Consider the following 24,110-nt stretch of genomic DNA (forward strand, 5'->3'; position numbering starts at 1 on the left):
CTAGCCTATAAAGCGCAAGTGTTACATACTGATGTCACTTTGTTATGAAAGTAAACAAAGGAGTCCATTTGAGACGTTTCAGGCAGTGGGAGAGAAACTCCCTCTGGAGCAAACTTTGGGACTTTAGACTTTGCCGTCCTTTTACATGCATTCAAACCAATATAAAACAACAGAAAAGGGAAAACCCTAAAAAGCATGATAGGGCCTCTTCAAACAGCTAAGCAGTAAAAATCATTGCTGGGAGTGTAAAATGTATTTATGTTTTTACCCTTTTTTCTTGGAAATAAATGCATGAAAGTGCAGAATGAATACATATATAATTTAAGGTTATTCAGACAAGGATGTCTATTTATTTGTATGAAGAAGGAAGTTGATTTAAGTTTGCCATGTATACTTGAGTTTGGTGTGCAGGTGAGTTGGAGTGTATAGGTGTGCGCCGCATAAAGAAACGCTAAACTTGTGCCTAGTGGTAATTAACAAGCTTATTATTTACAGGTGTTCGCAAACATGACGAAGTCTTATTGGATAGAGGGATCCGCAACACTTACAAGTAATCTTCTCATTAGAACTTTAAACTGCATATTCAATCTATTGCATTTCCAAGTACACACTCGTGTGTCCTAACAAGCTGACTGAATAGAAAGAGTGTTTCAGGTGGATGGTAAATATAATCTTGTCTGGGGAATGCAGGGTCACCAATTAGCAAATCCCTGGAGCACAGATGCAGTCTGAATCATGGCGCAAAGATAAGAAGAGTCACCAGAAGACAGATATTCGGCCTGACAAGACACAAATCATCTGATGCAAGTCATTATATAACCCTAACAAATATCACTTAAAGGGCACATGTCATGCTTTTCCGGTTGTTACCCGTCCCCTTGTGTGTTATGAACAGGGGTGCACATAACTTTTTTGCCCTGGTTCTCAAAGGAGCACCTGGAGATGTTGCTTGGTGCTCATCCTTAAAATGAAATAAACCGTAACTTTTGAGGGGGTCTTGACTTTATTTGCCAGACACACGGTACTGAACACACATGCAGAGGTGAACACAAGACAACATTAGCACGACCAGTAATCCTACAAGCTGTCATCACTGTTCTCCTGACTGTTCTCCTCTCTGTCTTCCTCTCTGTCAGACATGGTAGCTGATGATGTAGGCCTACTTCTTCCTCTCTGGTTGAGTCTGCGATTAGCTGCTGGTTTTGGGTCGAAAGTCTCTGTTGTCATCTTAGACAAGTGGATGTAATCAAATAAGTATGTGAACATAACCAATAACCTACCATAGCCAATAACAAATGAATGTAACTTATTTTATTTGTGTTGTTCATTCATATCTTATTTTACCTTAACATTTATTTATGCATTTTTTTTTATCTCTCCAGTTTTAAAGGATATTTTTGGTTACTGTCCTATAGTATACATTGGAATGATTTCACACCTGTTTATCCCAATAATTATAAAGGAGTGCCTTGGAAATATGTGTTTACATAAATTGTGACCAAACCGTTTGAGACCCACTGAGATAACTTAGACTAAAGTGAACTATCTAAACCCTCAGAGTCCTTTACCTCACTGAGCTGTAGTATCAGCCTCTCAGTCTGACTGGAGAGGACTCTCCCTCCACATTATTGTAGAAACATCTTCTTCTTACATCCGTTAGAGCAGCTAGCACCAGATTCTAATAACAACAGCGCCGGTACCGGGCGGTGCGCCCTTCTCTCTCTCCCACGCTCACTCGCACATTGGCTGTGAGCTGCGGGCGCCAGATAAGCCAACATCCCCCATTTTCATCACTTACAGCGCCCATCGTACAGGGCAAATGAAATGTGTAACCGGGGTGAAAAGGGTGTTACATTTACTTAATTATGAATGTTGTTACATCAAGGCCGAAAATTAGGATGAGCCCCAACGGTCAAAAATGTTTTTTTATCCTCCCAGAACTGCCAGCGCAGCGCCCCCCCAGATCTGGCGCCCTAGGCGAACATCTATAACGCTAGTGCTACGTACCGACCCTGAGTTCATATGCAACTCGCAAATATATTTTTCTTTCTCTCCTCTCTCCTCTCTTTTCTCTTCTCCCTTCTCTCTCTTCCTCTCCCTCTCTCTCTCTCTCAATGTTGGTACGCAAATGCGCCTTTTTTCAAATGACCCGGTGCTCTTTTTTTGGCGGAGGTGCGCATGCGCACCTGCGCACCAGTTATGTGCAGCCCTGGTTATGAAGGTTTTTATGCATGTAAACGGTCTGCAGTCAAAAACCCTTAAAGTACACCCTGTAGCGAGTAAAACTCTAACACAGAAAAGACCTGTCTATGCTGCCCCAGAACGCCTCGTTGGACATTTCTCATGTTCCATTGTTTACTTCCTGGGTACTGTGACGTGTGAATACCCAGAGGCCACACCCTCTGCCAGCATTTCACGAAACAAAGCTTCACAAACCTTTCAGCTATTCATGCCGGATATGTACAGCGTAGGGCTGAAGAACGATGCTGTTCCTACTTTGTTTGGACCAGCGGGAGATTCGGGTACACAACCTGTCAGTATTCATTGTTGTTTGTGTATTTATGATGTTTGAAACAAACAAGGTATATACCACGACTGTTTAAATGGGTAAACGTTTTTCGGGCTGCTAAGTTGGGATCACGGAGAAATGCTCTCCGCAGACCCATTCTCACAGCGTTATAAACCTTTTTCTTACTCAATATCAAGCCACACTTATTGTTTTTACTTCGGCTGTGAGTGTTTGTGTGTGCTCAGGATGAGTTTCGCTTGTTCTCGCTGTATCGCCGAACCGGAAGCCTGTCCGCTCCTCGCAGCAGATCGCAGCAATGAGCCTCTCAACGTCCCGACCAATCAGAGCACACTGGGCTCACAGGGAGGGGGGGCAGGAGCTCCAACAAGCCGTTTAGGACAGAGAGTGAATACCTGGTGAATACACATACTATACAGAGATGCTGTATGAGAAACCAATGTGATTTTGGAAAATTGCACAGTATAAATCTATTTTAGTTTACCTCAACAATGGAATTATGATCAGTAGAAATGACCATGACATGAAAGTCTCACTCTGGTGGAGAGCATTTCAGATCTGGGGTCTTCTCAGTTCACTAAGCTCTTCATCCTGTAACAGACCGGGCGTTTGTGTAATTTCATTTTCACCTCCTGTGTTTGTAATCTAACTTCGCCCAAATCCTAAAGAAGTTACCTGAGGTCAGCTCTGCAGCACTAATCTCCGGACCACAATGAGATCATCTTCGATAAACCTCTGATGGGACACAGCAAAGCTGTGGGACATACTTAGATAAAGTAATTAGCATTAATTAATTAATTATTTATTGCTTAACTATATCATGGATTTATGTTTTTTTTATGGGACCACCGTATGAAGCAATAATGTAGCAAGAAAAGTTCTACAATCAGCTTCAGTCAATGTTATGATGACAAAAAACACAGTATTTGGCAAAGTGGAAAGCCTGTGTGTTTTGTATGGTTGCAATTAGGAACATTTTGGAAATGTCAAAACGATTTTGGATTCCAACTTATTAACACATAAATAAGGCACATACAATAAGATTTAAATTAGATTAAATATAATTTATTAAAGGTAGGGTAGGTAAGTTTGAGAAACCGGCTCGAGATCGCTAGAATTTGAAAATACACGACCGGAGAAAATCTGCCACTTCCTTACAGAGCCCCTCCTCCAACACACACGAACGCGCACATGACCAATGAGGGCACGAGATAAGTTTGTGCCCCGATGGAAGGCTGACAAGCAGGTAGGCCATCCAGTTATTTTAGCCGGGCCGGCTAAAATGATTGGTCGTGCTTTTTACAGTACTACAGCTTCCACAGATGACGTTTTTTGTATGAATTTTTTGTCAAAGCACTTAAGATATTCATTGCTATCGGGATGTTAAGAGCATTCCATGGAATATAACAAAAAGTGTATCTCGAGCCGGTTTCTCAAACTTACATAGGCTACCCTACCTTTAATATCAAATAGATTTTTTTTACCCAAGTATAAAATACAATAAAATAAAAATACACATCCACAGAAATATATTTCTATAGAGTATCTAAAGAAATACCATTAAAAAATGCAAAATAAGTTAGAATTCACTGCAATAGACCAACCTGTTACTAAAATATATACAGTATAAATAGGATACTATAAATACAATGTGCCACTATCTCGCAAAACTAATTTAAGTAAAACATGATTTCTGTATCTACCCACTGATTTGGATCCATTCCAGAATTAATGGCGCTCTTCCTTGGCCCATGCTACACACATACACCAAGTTTCATAAAAATTGGGCAAGTAGTTTTTCCGTAATCCTGCTGACAGACAAACAAACAAAAACATCTAATTGGAAAGAGATATTATTAAGACACCAGGACGTTTTCAGAATACACTGCATGTACGTGTATTGATATTTCATGTTCAGCATAATCAGAGAATTTTACATTGTAGCTTTACTCTGTAAAGTGAGCTGACGTGCCGTGTCATGTAATATTGAGTACTGTGGAGCCCTCATGTCCTCCCAGGTCCCATCCACCACTGTCAGATGCCCTCAGGCATGGAGGCAGCCTTATTTGGCTATGAAGGGTCTCTTCTGCTCCAGAAAGAAAAGCACACAAAGTGTTGAAAGTATTATGTGCAGACGACACTTAAGGCCATCATACTGCTACTGGGGATACCCAAAGAACTGAAAGATGTTGTCCCAAAAAGAGTTTTAGGTGAAGCACGAGGCAACTCTAACAAAAAGCCTTCTGCTGGCTGTCTCTGCGGCTCTGATGGGATTTCTGACTCTTTTGGATACCATAAAATGCACAGGAGTAGCAGGCTTAGAAAAGACATGGAGTAAATAATTTAATAGCAAATCTGATGCGCCAAAGCAACCACAGAGCTGAAAAATCCCACAGGATATTGGCCTAAACCTTTGTTATAAGTATTGTCCTCGCTCAGACATGCCCTGTTTTATTATCTCCGTCATGACCTGTTTTACTATCTTATTATCATGTTTAAAGCTTTATAGTGTAAGTATTTATTTATTTTCCCTTTCCATTACCCTGAACAATTTGCACATGTTATACCTCACTGCTCTTTAAATACATTTTCATTATTCTTATTCTATATATTTTATATTGTGTATTCTTTATATTCTCTATTGAAATACATATTTTCTACTCTTGATATGTATACATTTACTGTTTATGTTTTATTGTATTTAATTTAAATTTGTTACACTTTTGAACTGATGTTAAATGCCTGCAGCTGTGATTATATATTTAATTTAATGTAATCCCCCTTCCTTTTAACATGTTTTTGTCTGACTGAGTATCCTATGGTGGTTCCATGTCTCTAAAATAGTTCTCATAAATAGTTAATCCAAAGACTAAGCCAATATTTCAATATTTTATATGTCCAACTGTCTGTGAAGTGCATGCATACATACCCTAAACAGGTTGTATCATAGAAAGGTTACACATAATGGTAATTACGTCTTTATTGTCCTGGAAAATATTTATTTGTTTCTTTTATCTGGTCTAATATCAACACTAAATCACTTTACTGTATTCAAACTTCCAATTCCAATGTTGATGTATGTCGTATTACAAAAAAGTGAGAAAGCTCTGTCCTCTTGAATGCTACAGTATTAAAAAACATGCATGCAAGGGGCTTCCAAAACTGTCAGCCACACCTACAGTCATCAGTTAGTCCATCTGAAAGCCTGCTAAATGAATTTGTAGGCAAACACGTCTTGCTGTAAATCCAATTAATCTAAACAAACAACGTTATAGTGCCTCTACAGGGAGTCAACTCTATTAAGCCCGGTGCTTGTTTCCAAAATAAGACGTCTGTCTGCCATCCCAATGAGTCCAATGTTCAACTTGTTTAGGAAGCAAACATATTCCCTGATTCTATTAAGTGAACAAAAGATGCTTGTTTTAAAAAGCCATTGGACGTCTCGAAGCCAGTGCCACTTTGCACTGCGAGTTCACAAGGCTTTAACATGGTTAGAATTGACTGGCGTCTCTTGCAGTGTGTCTATTATGCCCTGATTACATTTGGGGCTATATATTTATAGTCCCTGCAGTAAGAACAATGACATGGCCCTCTCTTTATAATTAGTTGTATCTCTGCCTCTCTTTCATTCGATTAGGTTGGAATCCCAGACGCTCAAAGTCTGAGCTTGAAACACTACCACAAATGGGTTAATGCAACCCAAAATTCATTACTACAACATTAGGTTTATCTCATAGACAAGGTCTCTCTCTCTCTCTCTCTCTCTCTCTCTCTCTCTCTCTCTCTCTCTCTCTCTCTCTCTCTCTCAAAGGTCAGTGGATACACCCACGACCATTCACACTAAATCACATCGAATTTGCCTCAACAAATGCTATAAGAGCCATCTCTCTCTCTCTCTCTCTCTCTCTCTCTCTCTCTCTCTCTCTCTCAATAACTGTATTTCACCTCGAAGTGCTATGCTATATTTGTAATCAATGATAGCGTGTCTGATACTGAACGCCTATTTTCCCATTGAGGTGCTTCCAGTTGGCTGCCAGTTAAATTGTGTTTTGAAAGTCTATATAAAGAACAGTTGCTCTAGGTAATATTCACTTGATACCATCCATTGAACTCACTTCAGTAGATACTATTTGAATACAATTGTTTATATTTATTCAATCCAACATGGATCACTAAAAATGTAGTATTGAGTATTGGACACTGTTGGACAAACTAATGCTGAGTGGGACATGAATGTCTTTGGCAATAGTTGGTGGAACAATTCTACAAATGTCAACCGTATGGTGACACTAATGAAAAAGACAGAGTATCACAAAAGACGGCACCATTCATTCTGTGAAGAACAACGAAGGTCTGTCCAAAAAAAAAGGAATGGCAATCCATTCAATCTTGATAATTCAGGACCATGGCGAATTAAAAAACATTAGCAACCATGAAGCTACACCACTAGCTTGGCTAGCTGAAAAGAAAAGGAAGGAGATGTCTTCCTATTTCAATACATCCATTCTGCTCTTGCTGTATCATTCAGCTCCTCTGTCACTCTGCCATAGAGCTAAATAGCTAGCCTCTGGCTCAAGTGACACTTGTGTTATGGAGGTCGAGCGAGATTAATATCAACCATACTTCATCTGTGTCATTGACTTTAGAATCGCTGATAAAACTATGTTTCAAGCTGACTGGTGGCTTTCAGTGCAGAACAAAGGGTAAGTGTGTGTACATGGCTGTAAATTATAATGTGTGCATGTGAACGGGGTAGATGTGTTTGAAGCTGAATTATCCAAGCTTGGAGTACCCCATGGCATGGAGTACTATCTACGTGATAAAGTATCTGACAGAGAGGATTAAACATGGGTGCTGTACAGGCCTGGCAGATGCTGTTTTGAGCATTGCAATATATTTATTTGCACTATGTTATTTGTTTATGATTATCCTTAGGCTCAGCAAAGATTTGATGTCAGCTGTTGCTGTCTTTTTTTCTATAGCTAATAGTTACTGAAATAGAGCCCTGCTGTTTTGTCAGGGCCTTTTCTTTAAATATAATTTTAAATGTCGATACAGTAGCCCCTTTTTTTAAATGTCTATGCTTAAGTTTGTATAGGTGTTGCTATCTGCTTTGTGTAGCGTGGTTCTACAAGCAAGTCAGTGCATTCATTGGGTGGTATCAGAGAGTTAAGGGTCTGTAAATGCAATGAAAACAATTGGCCACAGCAAATCATTTATATTAAACATGTCATTTTTACTTTTGAATACTTCAGTACAAAGGATGTATTGAATAATGATATATGTGTATACATACAAATCATTAGTCAAAACAGGGCTACATTTGATTTAATTATAAAAGGTATAATATGTGGTAAACTGAAGAGCCGTTTGGGAGCCGGCTCTTCTTGGTGAGCCGAGCCAAATGATCCGGCTCACCAAGAAGAGCCGGAATTCCCATCGCTAATGTGAAAGTACCACAAATTTGCTTTGTCTTTAATAGCCAACAGGGATAATTGTGTAGAAGTCGATAAGAAAATGACGCCTCTTCTCACAATTTTCGTTTTACCTCAGTAAACATGCTCCGCATGTGTTTATGGTTACCTTTGCCATGTGTCAAGTGTTTTCCGGTTTAGGCACTCTCTGTGGTTTCATCTTAGAACACTTTCACCTTGTTTTTTCAGGTACATTATCTGTGACATTTTGTCTAGAAGGAAATGTCCTGTTCAGTGTTTGGTTGTACTTAGTTCCACCTTCTATTGTCACTTGTAGTCCAAAAAAAAGACAGCAACGTCCAGAAAGGAAGATGAAAAGCGTTAAAGAAGTTGCCAGTTAATCAAAGGTCTGACATACACTAGAAACACATTCATGCTCACATTAACACTTAAAGGCAATTCAGAGTCAACGATTAATCGAATTTGCATGCATTTTAACCCTGAAAAACACACCCAGGCATAAGGATAAAAATAAGTGTTAAAGCACCTCATTGAAGTTGCATACTTTCAAATCCATTACATTGAATAAATATACATATTTGCACCATCATTGTTGCCATACAGATGATGTGGTGTAAATGCCTCTTACATTGGTTGTAAGTACAATTTAAATAATTGCTCTTGGGGTATTCAATGTTAAGAATGTCGCTAAAGATGTTTTTGGGATATTTTTCAAAACATACAAATTGTACAATATAGAAAGTATAGCAAAGGCAATGCCCCTACCATGTGTATACTGTGGAAGTTATGTGCTGTGCCCCTTTAAATGTAAAAAAAACAGAGGAGTGTTAGTAAAGTGCAACATTTGCATTGACTGTGTCAATCTGGAATAAATACTGTCTCTCGTTTCTAGAGTTCATGGATAATGTGTATGTGTGTACTCTAAGATGCAGAACAAAGCTCTCTAATGGAGATCATCATCCTACTGGCACACGCAAGTAGTCTGAGCTTTGAAAAGTGATATCATCATGAATCACTTCGGATAAGCATAGACAGAGGGTTTCATGTAACAACACATATACATATGATTCATATGTAATGAAAAATAAATGAAGGCAGAATGTCTTTCCTGCGTATTACAGGAGTCAGGACAGATACTTGTTCCGGAATCCATTAATAAGCCTTTTTGTGGTAATGGGGCTCCCTGCTGTTAGAGCTCCACTAATCCCATCGTCTATATTTTACAGTCAGGTTAAACAGACCCATGTGTTGTGACTATGATGTTACCACAATGATGTCAGGATTAAAAGAAGGCATTACAGAGCCAAGGCAACACTTAAGGTGACCTGAACTTAAGTTATCTTGCTGTCCTCTTCCTCCCATTTGTCATCAAAGTCCAACCTTCAGATGTGATACGTTCTTTACTGGTTTGCCCTTCGGATGACTTGTGAAGAATCCTCAGTGGCCTAACATTCTTCCGGATTTGTCCCAGGTGTGAACTATGACCACAGAGGTGAAATTCATGCAACATCACTCAGATTGATTGCCTTCTTCCTGTTCTGGCGTTTCTCTGGAGCTGCACCAGAGGAAAAATATGGGGGCGTATAAGACCATCACTCTCAGTAGCGCAGAGTGAGGAAAAGCAGACCCAACCGCTGCCAGTCCCAAAACTTTTTCAGCGCATTGCCTAGACACGAGGCCTCATGGACACTGTTTCTGGGACAATTCACAGAAAGGAATAAAGAGTGATGCTTTCCAAACCAGTCCTCCCTAATGCTTTTCTGAACCCCTCTCGTGGCTTTGATTACAAGTTATTACCCTTCAGTATTTCAGGAGCCACGCAGGTCATTTCCATCACTTCCTATCCCAAGCCTTTTTTTGCCTTGTAACTGTCAGCCAGCACTTTGTTTCACATTGCACTCATTGCATTTCAGCTTTTGGAAATTATTTTGAGGATGAAATAGGCTAATTATAAGTGAACTGACACAGAAGGCAATACTGTACTGGTCCAGGTTCTTCTGATCTCAAGCCTTGACTACTGCATCTCCCTATAGCAGCTGAACTGGTTTTTAACCTACAGTAGTTCACCTACACTACACCCCTATTAAACTCCATTTACTGTTTACCAGTGGCTGCCCAAATCTACTTCAAGACTTAGGTCAAGACATACATTCCTTGCTACACCAACCCAGTCTCACATCTAAACGTGTAATAACTACGTTGGCCCACAACTTGGGACGTAGTATTTCTACAAAATGCCTCTGAAATTGTAAGATCCCTACGTTTTTTTTCACCATTCATTCCAATGGCTGGCGTCTATGTCAGTGATCTTCAAATTTCTCCCCGCAGAAGAAAAAAAAACATGGCCGACCTTCGTTTTATTCTCGGTGGAAAATGCCTATTTTAAGGTTAGTTTGGCCATTAAAATGCGTTTTGATGTCATTTGATGCGAGAAATATGAGTTGTTATTTCAGATTATGTGTGCAGTGGATGTACATGATCTTTACTTTGCTAGTTATTACGAAGATTACTTCAGGAAATTGTGTCCATACAACGTTTTCATTGTTACCAAGGTGGTTGCTAGGGACGCTGCTATCGATATTATTTATGTTATGTTGTGTAAGTGTTTAATGGTGTTATCTTTATTACTATCCCCTTCCCCGTCAATGTATAGTGTTGGTCCACAGCGCAAACGTATTAGTTTAACAAAATCTGCATCTAAAATTGTGGCACATATACATTATTTTCCTCTGTGCAATTCTCCAACCCAGTCTCACATCTCACATCACATCGTCATAAACAAATACCGGAAACAGTCGTAGGCAAGATCCTCAGCTCGGTGATTAGATGGTTTAATGCACATTGGGAAATGGTGTTTATGCGATGTGAAATCCGAAAACATTTAAAAAAATAATAATAATACTTTATTCCGAGTGTGCTTGCTTTTCTCTTTGAAAGTCATCACATAACGGCATTGTAATACACGGTTCGGCTGCATTAAATATGACATATCTGCCGTAGTTCTCTATTTATAGAGCCATGATGAGAAGACTTCTAGACAAACAGGAAGAACTGCCGCCAAAACTGAAAACGTGACGTGGGTCATAAATATATCAGCAATTAAACAACATCTTACATTTCTTTTCACACAATACGTCTCCTTACAGTATCAACACTAATTCGGCTCACTTTTATATTTGATCCAATTGGTACAGTAGATAGGCTGTATTTACACCATAACGGTGCGAGTAATGAATATACTTTATAGGGATCCTATCAGTGGCGAGCCGTCAGGGCCCTCTAGGCCCTCTGTGAGGGCCTAAGATATTCTACAAAATAATATTTAAAAACATTAAAACCATTTTTTAATTTTTTTAATATATTTTTTAATATATTTTAGTTATATTTTTCATTAGTTTTACCAAAATAACTTGATTTAATTGTATTTAAAATAACATTTCCAAAGAAATAAATCCTTCGAATCTGCCTATTCAGTTTCTGTTGGAATGTGAAGGGTTAAATGAAAGAAGCTCGTCTCAGTTACGGCCCGTCTACACTACAGGCATAACGGCGTCGGCGTATGCCGTAACAGGCGTCTGTGAAGAGAGGAGCTGGTGGACGTCCAGGCGGTCCAGCTATGAATTCACAGAGGGCCCGCTATAGTAACTGAACGAGAGAGTAATGTCAAATGACAGTACAATTGACCAATCATATCTTCCCTCTAAATGGATGGGTGTTATTATCGCGGACTTTATGACAAGTTCCGCCCGCTGTGAAACTTTTCTTGTTTCCATAACAACAACAACTTCCTGTCAATAGCGTTAACTCGCCTTCAAAATAAAAGCATGCCAAATTACACTTAAGACATACAACTGTAACGAAAGTAACAAACACAATGCAATATCTTTTTCAATTTCAAAGAACACAAATAGGCTTATTTACAGGTGTTGTTTTGTGTGGTAGAGGGTCGCTGTCATTGATGCGTTTTGCACCCCAGGCCGTTGTTTTGATATTCCGCTGAAGTATACACTGTGACGTAATAACTTGAGGGAAGGGGTGGGGGTCAGAGGGCCTAGGTATACAAGTCACGGCTCGCCACTGGATCCTATTAATATCTAATAATAAAAATAATACAATTCAATAACGTGCTTTAACCACTAGGTGTCCCTTTATATCAGCTGTGCACTGTGTAAATACAGATTGAACTAAAGCAACAAGGAAGATAGAACGATTAAACACCATCAGTAGAGAATAAGCTTTTGCCTTGTCATCACTGCCATTTTGTCTCAAAACCTTTTCATCAGACAAATGATGCTTCCATTGATTTCATTTAAATAGTTGTGTTCACTCTTAACTCTGTTTTTTCTCGTGCTCACAAAGCTAAAGCAGCCTGTAGGCTGCACTAGAGCAAAAATTGGAACAGGTGACTTGAGGATTTGGAGCAGTGACATTGCGCAGATGTGAAGTGACAGGAGAGCTCTGTGGGATGCCAGCTGACTGACACCCAACCCGTTTTAATGCACATATCAAGTATTAACTCTTCATCAAGATCCTTGGCTATTTTCCAAGGAAGAATAAGTAAATTAGTTAGGATTAAGAGAAGGAGTAAATGAGTTAGGAGTAAGAGAATGATCAAAGTAATCCTTCATTTGACAATTAGTATGAGCATGAACGTATAACAAATGCTTTAGGTGATTTCTTACAAAAGATTTTGTGGAAAATATTCAATAACTCCACTGTTATTGTAGAGCCAACATAACGGAACCAACCACGGAGAAATTTGAAAAATACAGTCATACAGTAAAGCGCTAACAAAATCACTTAAAGGTCCCATGACATGCTTTTCCGGTTATTACCCGTCCCCTTGTGTGTTATGTATAGCTTGTTCTGCATGTAAACGGTCTGCAGAGTCACAAACCCTCAAACTACACCCTGTAGCGAGTAAAACTCTAACACAGAAAATACCTGTCTGTGCTGCCCCAGAACGCCTCGTTGGAGATCTCCTGGGTACAGTGACGTGACCATACCCAAATTGACCAATTGGGACTTCCTCACACACACACACTCAATCTTTTCTCAGCTGCAGCTCCGCGGATTTCTCAGCCTGAGACGACGGGACGCAGTGAGGCTGTGAGTCTGTGTGTGAGCAACACTCACAGACTCACAGCCAGGCTGCGGGTGTGTGTGTGTGTGTGTGTGTGTGTGTGTGTGTGTGTGTGTGTGTGTGTGTGTGTGTGTGTGTGTGTGTGTGTGTGTGTGTGTGTGTGTGGTGTGTGTGTGTGTGTGTGTGTGTGTGTGTGTGTGTGTGTGTGTGTGTGTGTGTGTGTGTGTGTGTGTGTGTGCTCGGGCTGGTTTCGGGCTGGGTTTCACTGTCTCGCTGTCTCGCCGACCAGGAAACCACACCAGTAAGCCAGCTCACACTGTCCGCTCCTCGCAGCAGCGAGCCTCGCAACGTCCCCCCAACACGGCACCCAGACCCCACGCAGCATTCTCATCTGTTTGTCATTACTGGTGTCATTTTCTGGTTGCTAACAAATGCCATTGTAACACATAAACCAACCCGGTATCACGGCAAGACGTGAACATGTGACAATTTACCATGCTGGGAGACGTGAAGATGTCACGGTTTCGTCCCCTTCAAACGTGACAGCTACACGGTATTGTTAACCCATGTTAACCAGTGGAGAAATAACCGGAAATACCAAGCAAATGCTACCCCCGACGTAATGATTTATTTTTTAATAGTCACACTCGATTACAGCGATTTTCTTGTTGCCCCAGCTGGTCGACACCTCTTTTAGCAGAAACAAAGGCTACATTAATGTATTAAATCGATGTTAATCCATGCGTGTGGATGTGGAATTAACGGACGTGACGTTGTGCGATTGAGTTGCCAAGCAACAGCTTCGGTTCATGTTAATTTACAAACTATTCAACTACAACCGTAGTTATATTTAAAAACATGTTAGAAGGCCTCACGAAATACTTTAATGCACATTAAAAATGTAAATGTGAAGGAATGTGTGTATAACAAAATACATCGGTCATTAAACGAAACCGGAAACAGACGTAGGCAAGATCCTCAGCTCGATGATTGGATGGTTATCCGCAATGCATGCTGGGATTTGGTGTTTATGTGATGTGAAATCTGAAAACGTTTTTTAAAAATACAATAATACTTTATTCCGAGTGTGCTTGCTTTTCTCTTTGAAAGTCATCACATAACGGCATTGTAATACACGGTTCGGCTGCATTAAATATGACATATCTGCCGTAGTTCTCTATTTATAGAGCCCTGCTGAGAAGACTTCTGGACAAACAGGAGAACTGCCGCCAAAACGGAAAACGTGACGTGGATCATAAATATATAAGCAATTATACAACATCTTACATTTATTTTCACACAATGCGTCTCCTTGCAGTATCAACACTAATTCGGCTGACTTTTATATTTGATCCAATTGGTAGATAGGCTGTATTTAAACCATAACCGTGCAGAGCTGATAGAAAGGGACACCTGGTGGTCAAAGCATATTATTGAATTTTATTATTTTATTATTAGATATTAATAGGATCCCTATAAAGTATATTAATTACTCGTTATTCTCTACTAATAGTTCATTAAAGACTGTATATAATGACTAGTTTGAACATCCCTTTCAAGATTTCAAGATTTTATAAGCTAAGGTTTATTGACATATCATATTATACACAACTACTGTGTAGTTATGCAATGAATGAAAAACTTGGGTCGCAGGTTCCTCAACAGTGCATTACAAGACATCTATCAATATGTGTGTATACTCCACCATTAAACTGTCATTCTGCACATTTCTTATACTATCTACATACATCTTATAAGAGTATAATACATATGTATAATAACAGTTTAATAATAAACAAATAATAAACAAATAAGTGCTTAAACATAGTTAACATTGCAGGAAAGCAATATATTAGACGTTAAGTACTTTGTCAGGCTTAATATTTATCTGTAGATACAAATGTCACTGTGTGTGCTGTGTGCTCTGCATGTGTGACCATTAAAGAATCAGAATACCTTTATTAGTTCCACAGAGGGGAAATGTGCAGCGTTACAGCAGGAAAGAGCCACAGACAGCTTAGTGTTGCATATCTTACATGCGTTAAAAAAGTACTAAGTTAGAATAAAATAAACAATATGCTAAAAAAGTACTAAGTTATAATATAATAAACAATATGCTAAAAAAAAGATAAAAAGTTACATAATTTTCAAAAATACAGATCAAAAACAAAACGGCATATATATTGATTTAGTGGCCAGGTATAAATTACACAGTTATTAATGGCATATATATATTGCACATATAGCACATATTGCACAAAGTTGGTTTGTATTTAGCAGCAAGGGGTGTTATAGTCTGTGTTGTGGTGTGTGTAGGAGGGTCTACTAGGGGCAGTGCTGGTTGTAAAGTCTGACCGCTGCAGGAAGGAAGGACCTGCGGTTTCAAGAGGGTTTCATCCCTCCATATTCTTCTTAAAGCTTTTTTCTTATTCAAAATAAGACCTTAACCTAAAGTACTCTTTAATGTTTAAATTAAGCCTTATTAGTTTGTCTGTTTTGCACATCCTCCTATTAATATCTAATAATAAAATAATACAATTCAATAACGTGCTTTGACTACCAGGTGTCCCTTTCTATCAGCTCTGCACGGTTATGGTGTAAATACAGCCTATCTACCAATTGGATCAAATATAAAAGTCAGCCGAATTAGTGTTGATACTGCAAGGAGACGTATTGTGTGAAAATAAATGTAAGATGCTGTTTAATTGCTTATATATTTATGATCCACGTCACATCTTCAGTTTTGGCGGCAGTTCTCCTGTTTGTCCAGAAGTCTTCTCATCAGGGCTCTATAAATAGAGAATTACGGCAGATATGTAATATTTAATGCAGCCGAACCGTGTATTACAATGCCGTTATGTGATGACTTTCAAAGAGTAAAGCAAGCACACTCGGAATAAAGTATTATTGTATTTTTAAAAAACGTTTTCAGATTTCACATCACATAAACACCAAATCCCAGCATGCATTGCGGATAACCATCCAATCATCGAGCTGAGGATCTTGCCTACGTCTGTTTCCGGTTTCGTTTAATGACCGATGTATTTTGTTATACACACATTCCTTCACATTTACATTTTAATGTGCATTAAAGTATTTCGTGAGGCCTTCTAACATGTTTTTAAATATAACTACGGTTGTAGTTGAATAGTTTGTAAATTAACATGAACCGAAGCTGTTGCTTGGCAACTCAATCGCACAACGTCACGTCCGTTAATTCCACATCCACACGCATGGATTAACATCGATTTAATACATTAATGTAGCCTTTGTTTCTGCTAAAAGAGGTGTCGACCAGCTGGGGCAACAAGAAAATCGCTGTAATCGAGTGTGACTATTAAAAAATAAATCATTACGTCGGGGTAGCATTTGCTTGGTATTTCCGATTATTTCTCCACTGGTTAACATGGGTTAACAATATCGTGTAGCTGTCACGTTTGAAGGGGACGAAACCGTGACATCTTCACATCTCCCAGCATGGTAAATCGTCACATGTTCACGTCTTGCCGTGATACCGGGTTGACATAAACACACATCAGAGCACACTGGGCTCACATGGAGGGGGGGGGGGCAGGAGCTCCAACAAGGCGTGTAGGACAGAGAGTGAATACACATACTGTACAGAGATGCTGTATGAGAAACCAATGTGAGTTTGGAAAATTGCACAATGTAAATCTATTCTAGTAGACCTCAACAATGGAATTATGATCAGTAGAAATGGCCATGACATGGGACCTTTAACAGTCTCCTACTGGTTACAGTACAACACTTATTTTGAAGAAATATGCTTTTTCATAATTTCCAGATTTCTTGAGTAAAATATCCAATAACTCCACTGTTATTTTCAAAGTTTTTCTTAATTTGTTAGTGTAGTATAACCAACATTAGACAATGCATGTGTAAAGGGTTTTTGGTAGCACTTCGCAGTATAACAGTGGAGTTATTTAACATTTTCAAAAAAGATTCAAAGCATTTTATAGTATTACCAGTAGGAGACCATTAATATGCAAGGTAATTTTATGTAGCACTGTACGAGTACAGTTATTTAATGTTTTACACCAAAAATAACCAACACAATTGTTCAAAAGCACATTTAATCGAAATCTATTTTGTATTATAACCAGTAGCAGACCATTATTGTAAATGATTCATATCTTGTATATTTTTCCTGCATGCGCTTATAAATTCAGTATCTTGCCTTGGTATTTATTTTGTTTTACTACCGGTAAAATATTTTGCGTATTATTATATGGGAAAAACAGTAGACGACCATCACCTGTCGATATGTAATAATAATAATAATAATAATAATAATAATAATAGGCATTTCAGTATGGATATTTCACAAAAAACTAAAGAAAAAGGTGGGCTTAAAGAGTCTTGAGTCTAAATGTTATTATCTGGCATAAGTCATTTAAAACAAAGGCAACAATAATCATATTCATCCCAATGATCATAAGAATACATACACATATCAATAATAGCCCACTAAAAACCAGAATCATTTGAAGTAGCCTACTTTAAATGTCCTTCTTTCATGCTATGTCCATTAACAGCTTTAATCAGCAGTGACACAGCCTGTCTCCGGATAACTCCCTATAGCCACGCCCTGAATCTGTAATTGGTCCGGATAGTGTGGCGCTGTCTGAGTTATCTGACTCAGAGAAGCGTGTGGTGGAGGACAGACGTGTGAAAGTGTAAGTACTCTTGACTTTCTCTGTCCTCACTCCGCTGGATGGTCCCAACGTGCACTTTCAGCCTGGTGGAGCAACATTAAGGACCACCCTTGCTTTTGCCCCAGTACCTGGAGAATCCAGGAAATGTGCATTCCCTCCTTGTATCTCTCGGTCATACAGCAAAACTCACACACTCTCAAAAAAGGTTGTTGAAATGTGGATGTAGACGCCCGTCAGCGCGCCCCGATGAGATATCCAGTTGACGCAGCGGCTACCATGGCGTCTTACCATCCTTTCCAAGCTCATCGACCAGGTGCCTTGCCCTTATCAGCCTTCCTTAACGCCGCTCAGCCCTGCTTTTTCCCCGGGCTTGCGTTCCCAGACGTGACATCGCTGTCCGTGCCTCTCCCGGAGCACCCTGCCTCCGACGCGGGGCTGATGCGCGCAGCTCTGGGACGCCAGGATCAGCCGGTAACTCTCCCGCGGACACTGAAGAGCCTGCAGACAGAGGAAGAGCTGGAGGATGACCCGAAAGTCACACTGGATGCAAATCACTTATGGACTGAATTCCACAAAATGGGAACTGAGATGGTTATCACAAAATCGGGAAGGTACGTGGACGAAAATGAGCAAAATGTTTTGTAATGAACTCCTTGAAAATGTCTTTATGGAACGTTGTTATTTAAAGTAAGCTATAATAATTTCATTTGTTTGTGTTTTTTATTATGCAATTAGGCTGTTTATTTATGGTGTTTATTTTTAAATAATAAAAAAAAGCTAAATCCGTTTCAGATCCGGCCCATCACTTATTTCTAGGGGTTCCTTTTAAATTATTGCACCGTTATTTGATTGTTTTTTTGACAAAAAACAATTCCCACTCTGATAAGATGTTTAAATCGTCCAACATAAGGTTTAAAAGTAACACAAAATTGTCCAAAAAGACACAATGGGATGTGCTTGCTCGCAAAAAGTCAAAATATAAACTTTTAATTATTCGTTTATTTACCTGCTACAGGAGGATGTTTCCGGCTTATAAAGTGCGAGTAGATGGTCTGGTTGAAACAGCAAAGTATATTCTGCTGATGGACATCGTCGCTGTTGATGACTGTCGCTACAAGTTCCACAACTCCCGCTGGGTGGTGGCTGGAAAAGCTGACCCAGAGATGCCAAAGCGCATGTACATCCACCCGGACAGCCCGTCCAAAGGGGAGCAGTGGATGAGCAAGCCTGTCGCTTTCCATAAACTCAAACTCACCAATAACATTTCGGATAAGCATGGATATGTAAGTAATTTAAATGTAATGATTGTAGGATTTTGTAAATTGACAAGGGGTGATTTAAAAAAATAATCACTTTTCATTTTTGTTTGTCTTTTTCCAGACAATTTTGAATTCCATGCATAAATACCAGCCCAGGTTTCATGTTGTGAGGGCCAACGACATCATGAAGCTTCCGTACAGCACCTTTCGGACGTATGTCTTCCCTGAGACCGAGTTCATAGCTGTCACTGCGTATCAGAATGAAAAGGTAACCCTCAGCCTCCCCACAGAGACTCACAGCAAGTTTAATCTATTCCTGCATGTATTACAAAGGTTTCACCTGACTGTGTATTTTAATGTAAGGAAATTAGAGAAAAACATGGCAGTTGGAATTGCAACTGAGTGGTCTTTTTAGATTATTAGCTGTACTTACTTTCTGATTTATTTATTTTCTCCTCAAGATTACACAGCTGAAAATAGACAACAATCCCTTTGCCAAAGGATTCCGAGACGCAGGGAATGGTAGACGAGAAAAGAGGTATTTGTTTCACCATTTTGACTCATCATGATATTAAAGGACGTAAGAGTAGATCTAATCTCAATCTATGGTTTACAGAAATAAGCCTTTCACCATTTCTTCGCTGCACGAGAGCCAAGGCAAAGCGGACCAGGACTATGCTGATTCTGATGACTCGTGTGAACACCCCAGAGATCCCATGTATTCCCCTCGCAAGCTGGTCAGAAGCCCCCTGATGTACACACCAACCTGTCCAGGTGGGTTACAGTTTTCATGTTAAAGCAGACGTATGGTTGTGTTGATGAACCCAATTATGCTTTACAAACAAGTATCCTTTAAGCAGTAAACTAATAAGGAAAAAAAACATCAAAATGAATACTGCAGAACCCTGAGATACTGTGTTTTTCTTACATTCCTCTGCATCGTGTACAAGGAAGAAGAATGTTTTAAAAACACGGTATTTTTGCCTTCTTTCCCCAAAATACAACCGGGCCAGTACACTGAAAATACTAAACCGTTGACTTTAATTAAACGTATTATTATTAACAAATTACACATACTTGTATAAGGTTATTGAAAGCATATATTAAGTTTAAATAAATAATCAAGTCAGTTCAACTTAATATTATTGCTTTCAACTTAACAATACAATTATGTCTAATTTGATGACATAATACATTTAATTTAAGTCAACGTTTCAGTTTTTTCAGTGTGTGTTGCTTTTAGATGAAAAGTGGGCTATGAGGTTTCATGTATTTACTTATTTCTAATTAAACCCCAGATATTTGTTTTCAATTTGCAGTCTTCAAACCACAACATGTGTTTTCATCCAACTGTTTGTCAGCAGTTTGTCAACTCAAGACAGTCTGTATAAAGACCATAATGAAAATGGGTGAAGTTCCCCTTTAAGTCAATTTATATGATTAAACTGTCACATAAATACCATATGGGAAAGCAAGTATACTAGGAGTAACAACAAGGTGTATGACAAAGCTGACGTCAAAACAATTTTAACTTTCACAAACGAGCTGGTCAAAACAAATCATTATAAGAGTTGGAGGGGAATGAAGGAAGGTTTTTCTGATTTAGATCTCTACATCATTTTACTGAATTTGGAAAGAAAAAAAGAGCCTTGATACAATGAATTAACTGTTTGGGCGCTTGGAGTTTGTCATGCATGAACACTGCCTCCTCATAGCTCAAGACGTTTGTCATCACTGTCCCCTGTGTTCTAAAAATATACTAACAAGGCAGAATCTTGCTCTTCTAACTTTTAACTGAACATAGTGTTTTGTTCCCACAGATGACAATAATATTGGAAGTGACTCAGAAATTGAGCTCGAAGATGAGGACATTGCAGAAGCCAGTCGTTCGAGGATTGAACATACTTTCAGCGACGACAATCAGGACTTAACAACAGAGAGGACAACGTTTCCATCATCAGATAAGATGAACTCTTTGGAGATTGATTCTTTGAAAAAGCACGCTAGCGGAATCAAAGATGGGGTGCTGCCAATGAAGTTACAAACGCAGAGTTTATCATCCCTCAACGGCGATTACCTTCAGACTTTGGATTACTCGAGTGCGCAGAGCCAACAGTTTCTTAAGTTCGGGTCGCCTTTGTTGTTTCATCCGGGACAGTTGTCGGGGAAACCAGAGGGTGTGTTGTCAGCTCTGCCTGGAGTAGAAAATGGAGGACTGACATCTCAAAGCATCGCATCTTCATCGCCCTTCTTGTTTCACCTGTCACAGCAGATGCTTGCATCTCAGGTACGCTTTAACAGAAGTGTGCTACTCTAATATCACACATTTTTATATATTCTATTAACATAATTATTTAAGAGCGATACATTTGCCTTCTTTCTAATACCCAGCAGCGGGCAACTCATTTGCAAAATGACGTTTGATTGTATAGAAGTCTAAGAGAAAATGTCTCTACTTCTCACTTGATTAATTACCTTGAAATTCATTTTCCATTTTTAAGGTCTCAATTGCTAACTTAAAGTCTACAACAATATGTTCTTTATGTAAATTAGGATCCAATTAAGAGTAAAATGACATAATAAAGCAGGACGTGAGGGCGTGGCTAACTTGTGATTGACACTTCCGAGACATTGTCCGGCATGGGTTATCTCTGTGATTTCATCACCAACTTTATACTTCAAATACTTCACAGTATTAAAGTTAACTGCAACATTTTGGTCTCCTCAAAAGGTCTTGTTCACGTTAAGTTGTACTTTCTAGCTCCAAAAAAACTAATAAGCGACGGCCAAAACAAAAAATGTAGTCAACAAACATTTTATATACAAGAGCACATCTTATCGTCTTCCACCACTCCAGGGTGATATATCTAGCCCCTCAAAATGTATTAAGGTAAACTGACCCTTCTACTTCAAGGCATCATGTTCAAAATTATTAAAAATCAATTTTTATATATCTATGATTAGATTATACCAGTGGTGAACCGTCAGGGCCTTCAAGGTATTCAGAGAATACCCTGGAACACTCAGATAAAACAAACAAAAAATCGATTTAATTATATAAATAAAATGTAATAAAATGTATATAAAATGAATAAAGGAGAATGGTATCTGTATTGTTGATCTGTAATATTACAGTGTTACGTTGATTTGTTTGTTTGTCCTTCTCGGACCATGCACTACGCATTGTGGTTTTGTGTTAGAAAAGAAAGCAACCAATCAGATCTTGTTCTGGGTCTCTGGGTAGAATATCCTTCAACCAAGGTATTCTGTATCCTTGATAGAATGCCCTGGCCGTTGCACTGAATGAGAGCGTACGTTTGGACTGACAGTTTGATCAACCAATCATATATCGATTTGTAGCAGTAGGGCTGTGACAACTTTTTATAATGTCTAGTAATCCATCAACATTTTTTTTAAATAATCGATAAGTTGTTTGAATTAAATGTCCGAAAATGGTAAAAACAATATTCCTTTAGGGTTTTCCAAAGCCCTAGATGTCATCTTAAAAAGTCATGTTTTGTCCAAAACCCAAATATATTCATTTTACTGTCATAGAAGATAAAATAAAACAGAAAATATTCACGTTTAAGAATCTTGACTTATACAACGTTCACTCTTTTTGCTTAAAAAGTCAAAATAGCAAGGGATTCATTTAATAGTTGACGACTCATCGATTAGAAGCCATACAACCAGTGATGCAGGGACCCAAATAGAATTGTCTCTATGGACACAAGCGGTTTTGTGACAGGACACTGTGCCCATTGTACAAGACTGTATGTGATAAAGTATCAGAACATCTTTTGGGTTTTAGGAGAGGAATTAACAGTTTTATTCTTTACTGCAGGGACTCTCACTGTCACCCTTTGGAGGACTCTTCTCCTATCCCTACGGCTACATGGCAGCCCCAGCTCTCCCCTCCTGCTCTGCGACCTCCACACTGGCCAGGAACCAGTGTTTTCGCAGCTCTCGGCCTTGGTTGCGATTCAACCCTTATCAGATCCCCACCACCCCTGCCACCTCAGGCCTCACCTCAATCTCCAACACCCAACGTGAGCTGTCCAAATCAGGGAGCAGAGAGTCAAGTCCAGTGTCTCACAAAACCAAGGCCAAGTAGATGCCTGCTCCACCGAAAAACATTAAGGGTTCTAATATTGAACCCCAAAACTCACTTAAAGGACGTCAATAGCCACTTCCTCCACAATAGACTCTCCTATATGTTGTTAGCGGGTGACGAACACGGACAACTTTATTATAATACACATAATTATCACCTAAAATAACATTTTTGTAGGAGAAACTGCATGTTTTGCTGCCATTCAAACTGTCATTATACATCAATAGACCTTTCTAATAAACACTGATTTGGTGATTTAAGACACCCACATATGTTACCATGAGGCTTCATTATATTGACTGGTGTTTTTGTGATATTAGAATTTATATATCATAATCGACCTGCTTTTGAAATAATGGTAGATATCCAAATGACATTTATTCCTTATTGAAATATATCAATGTATTTACCAATAAACATTGGGGTGTCTTGATATTTAAATATCAAATCATTTCTTATTGGAAAGTTCTATGTTATAAAAAAAGATATAATCATGATCATAGGAATTCCTTTGGGAAAAATGAGATATGAAATACTCAATGGCCAAAGTGGAATGCTCTTGGACAATCATTTGCTTTATATATATTTGTATTCTGTATGATGGTGTTTATAGTTTTTTGTTGTCATTTGAGTTTTCACATTTGGTAAAGATCAAGACTAATCAAAGCCTTGTGAGACTGTATACTGATGATCACTGTTAAAGCTGCCATTGAGATATGAGAACATCTTATACTACCTGTTCACAGTTTCATATTCTGTTGATGTACCAAAGCTGCATCGTGGACTGGGAGGGAAGACTCAGGATTATTGTTTTTCCTTACCAAATTATTCAGGTGAATTGTTTTTGCATGTGTTTTTCACAATTGAAATAAAAACGTTGATCACATTTCTTGCAGTTGTGTTGTATGTTTATACGGCATTTAGATAGTGTGTGTTATTTTTCAGCTTTTTGTAAACCTGCGGCACATTCCATTCATATATATGCCCCAAAACATCCCACTGTGTTCAACTCTGCT

At 38.8% G+C, this 24,110-nt stretch overlaps 1 protein-coding gene across 1 annotated transcript; it reads left to right on the forward strand.

Moving 5' to 3' along the window:
* Window positions 1-17,967: 17,967 nt before the first annotated feature.
* Window positions 17,968-23,094, forward strand: LOC117552981 (T-box transcription factor TBX2b-like). Its single transcript, XM_034226717.1, has 7 exons — window positions 17,968-18,332; window positions 18,737-19,004; window positions 19,102-19,248; window positions 19,442-19,518; window positions 19,597-19,754; window positions 20,801-21,267; window positions 22,825-23,094. Exons 1-7 carry the CDS (start codon window positions 17,968-17,970, stop codon window positions 23,092-23,094), a joined length of 1,752 nt encoding a protein of 583 aa, XP_034082608.1.
* The last annotated feature ends 1,016 nt before the right edge of the window (window positions 23,095-24,110 follow it).

Source organism: Gymnodraco acuticeps, unplaced genomic scaffold, assembly GCF_902827175.1.
Source record: "Gymnodraco acuticeps unplaced genomic scaffold, fGymAcu1.1, whole genome shotgun sequence".
NCBI classification, from domain to species: Eukaryota; Metazoa; Chordata; class Actinopteri; order Perciformes; family Bathydraconidae; genus Gymnodraco; species Gymnodraco acuticeps.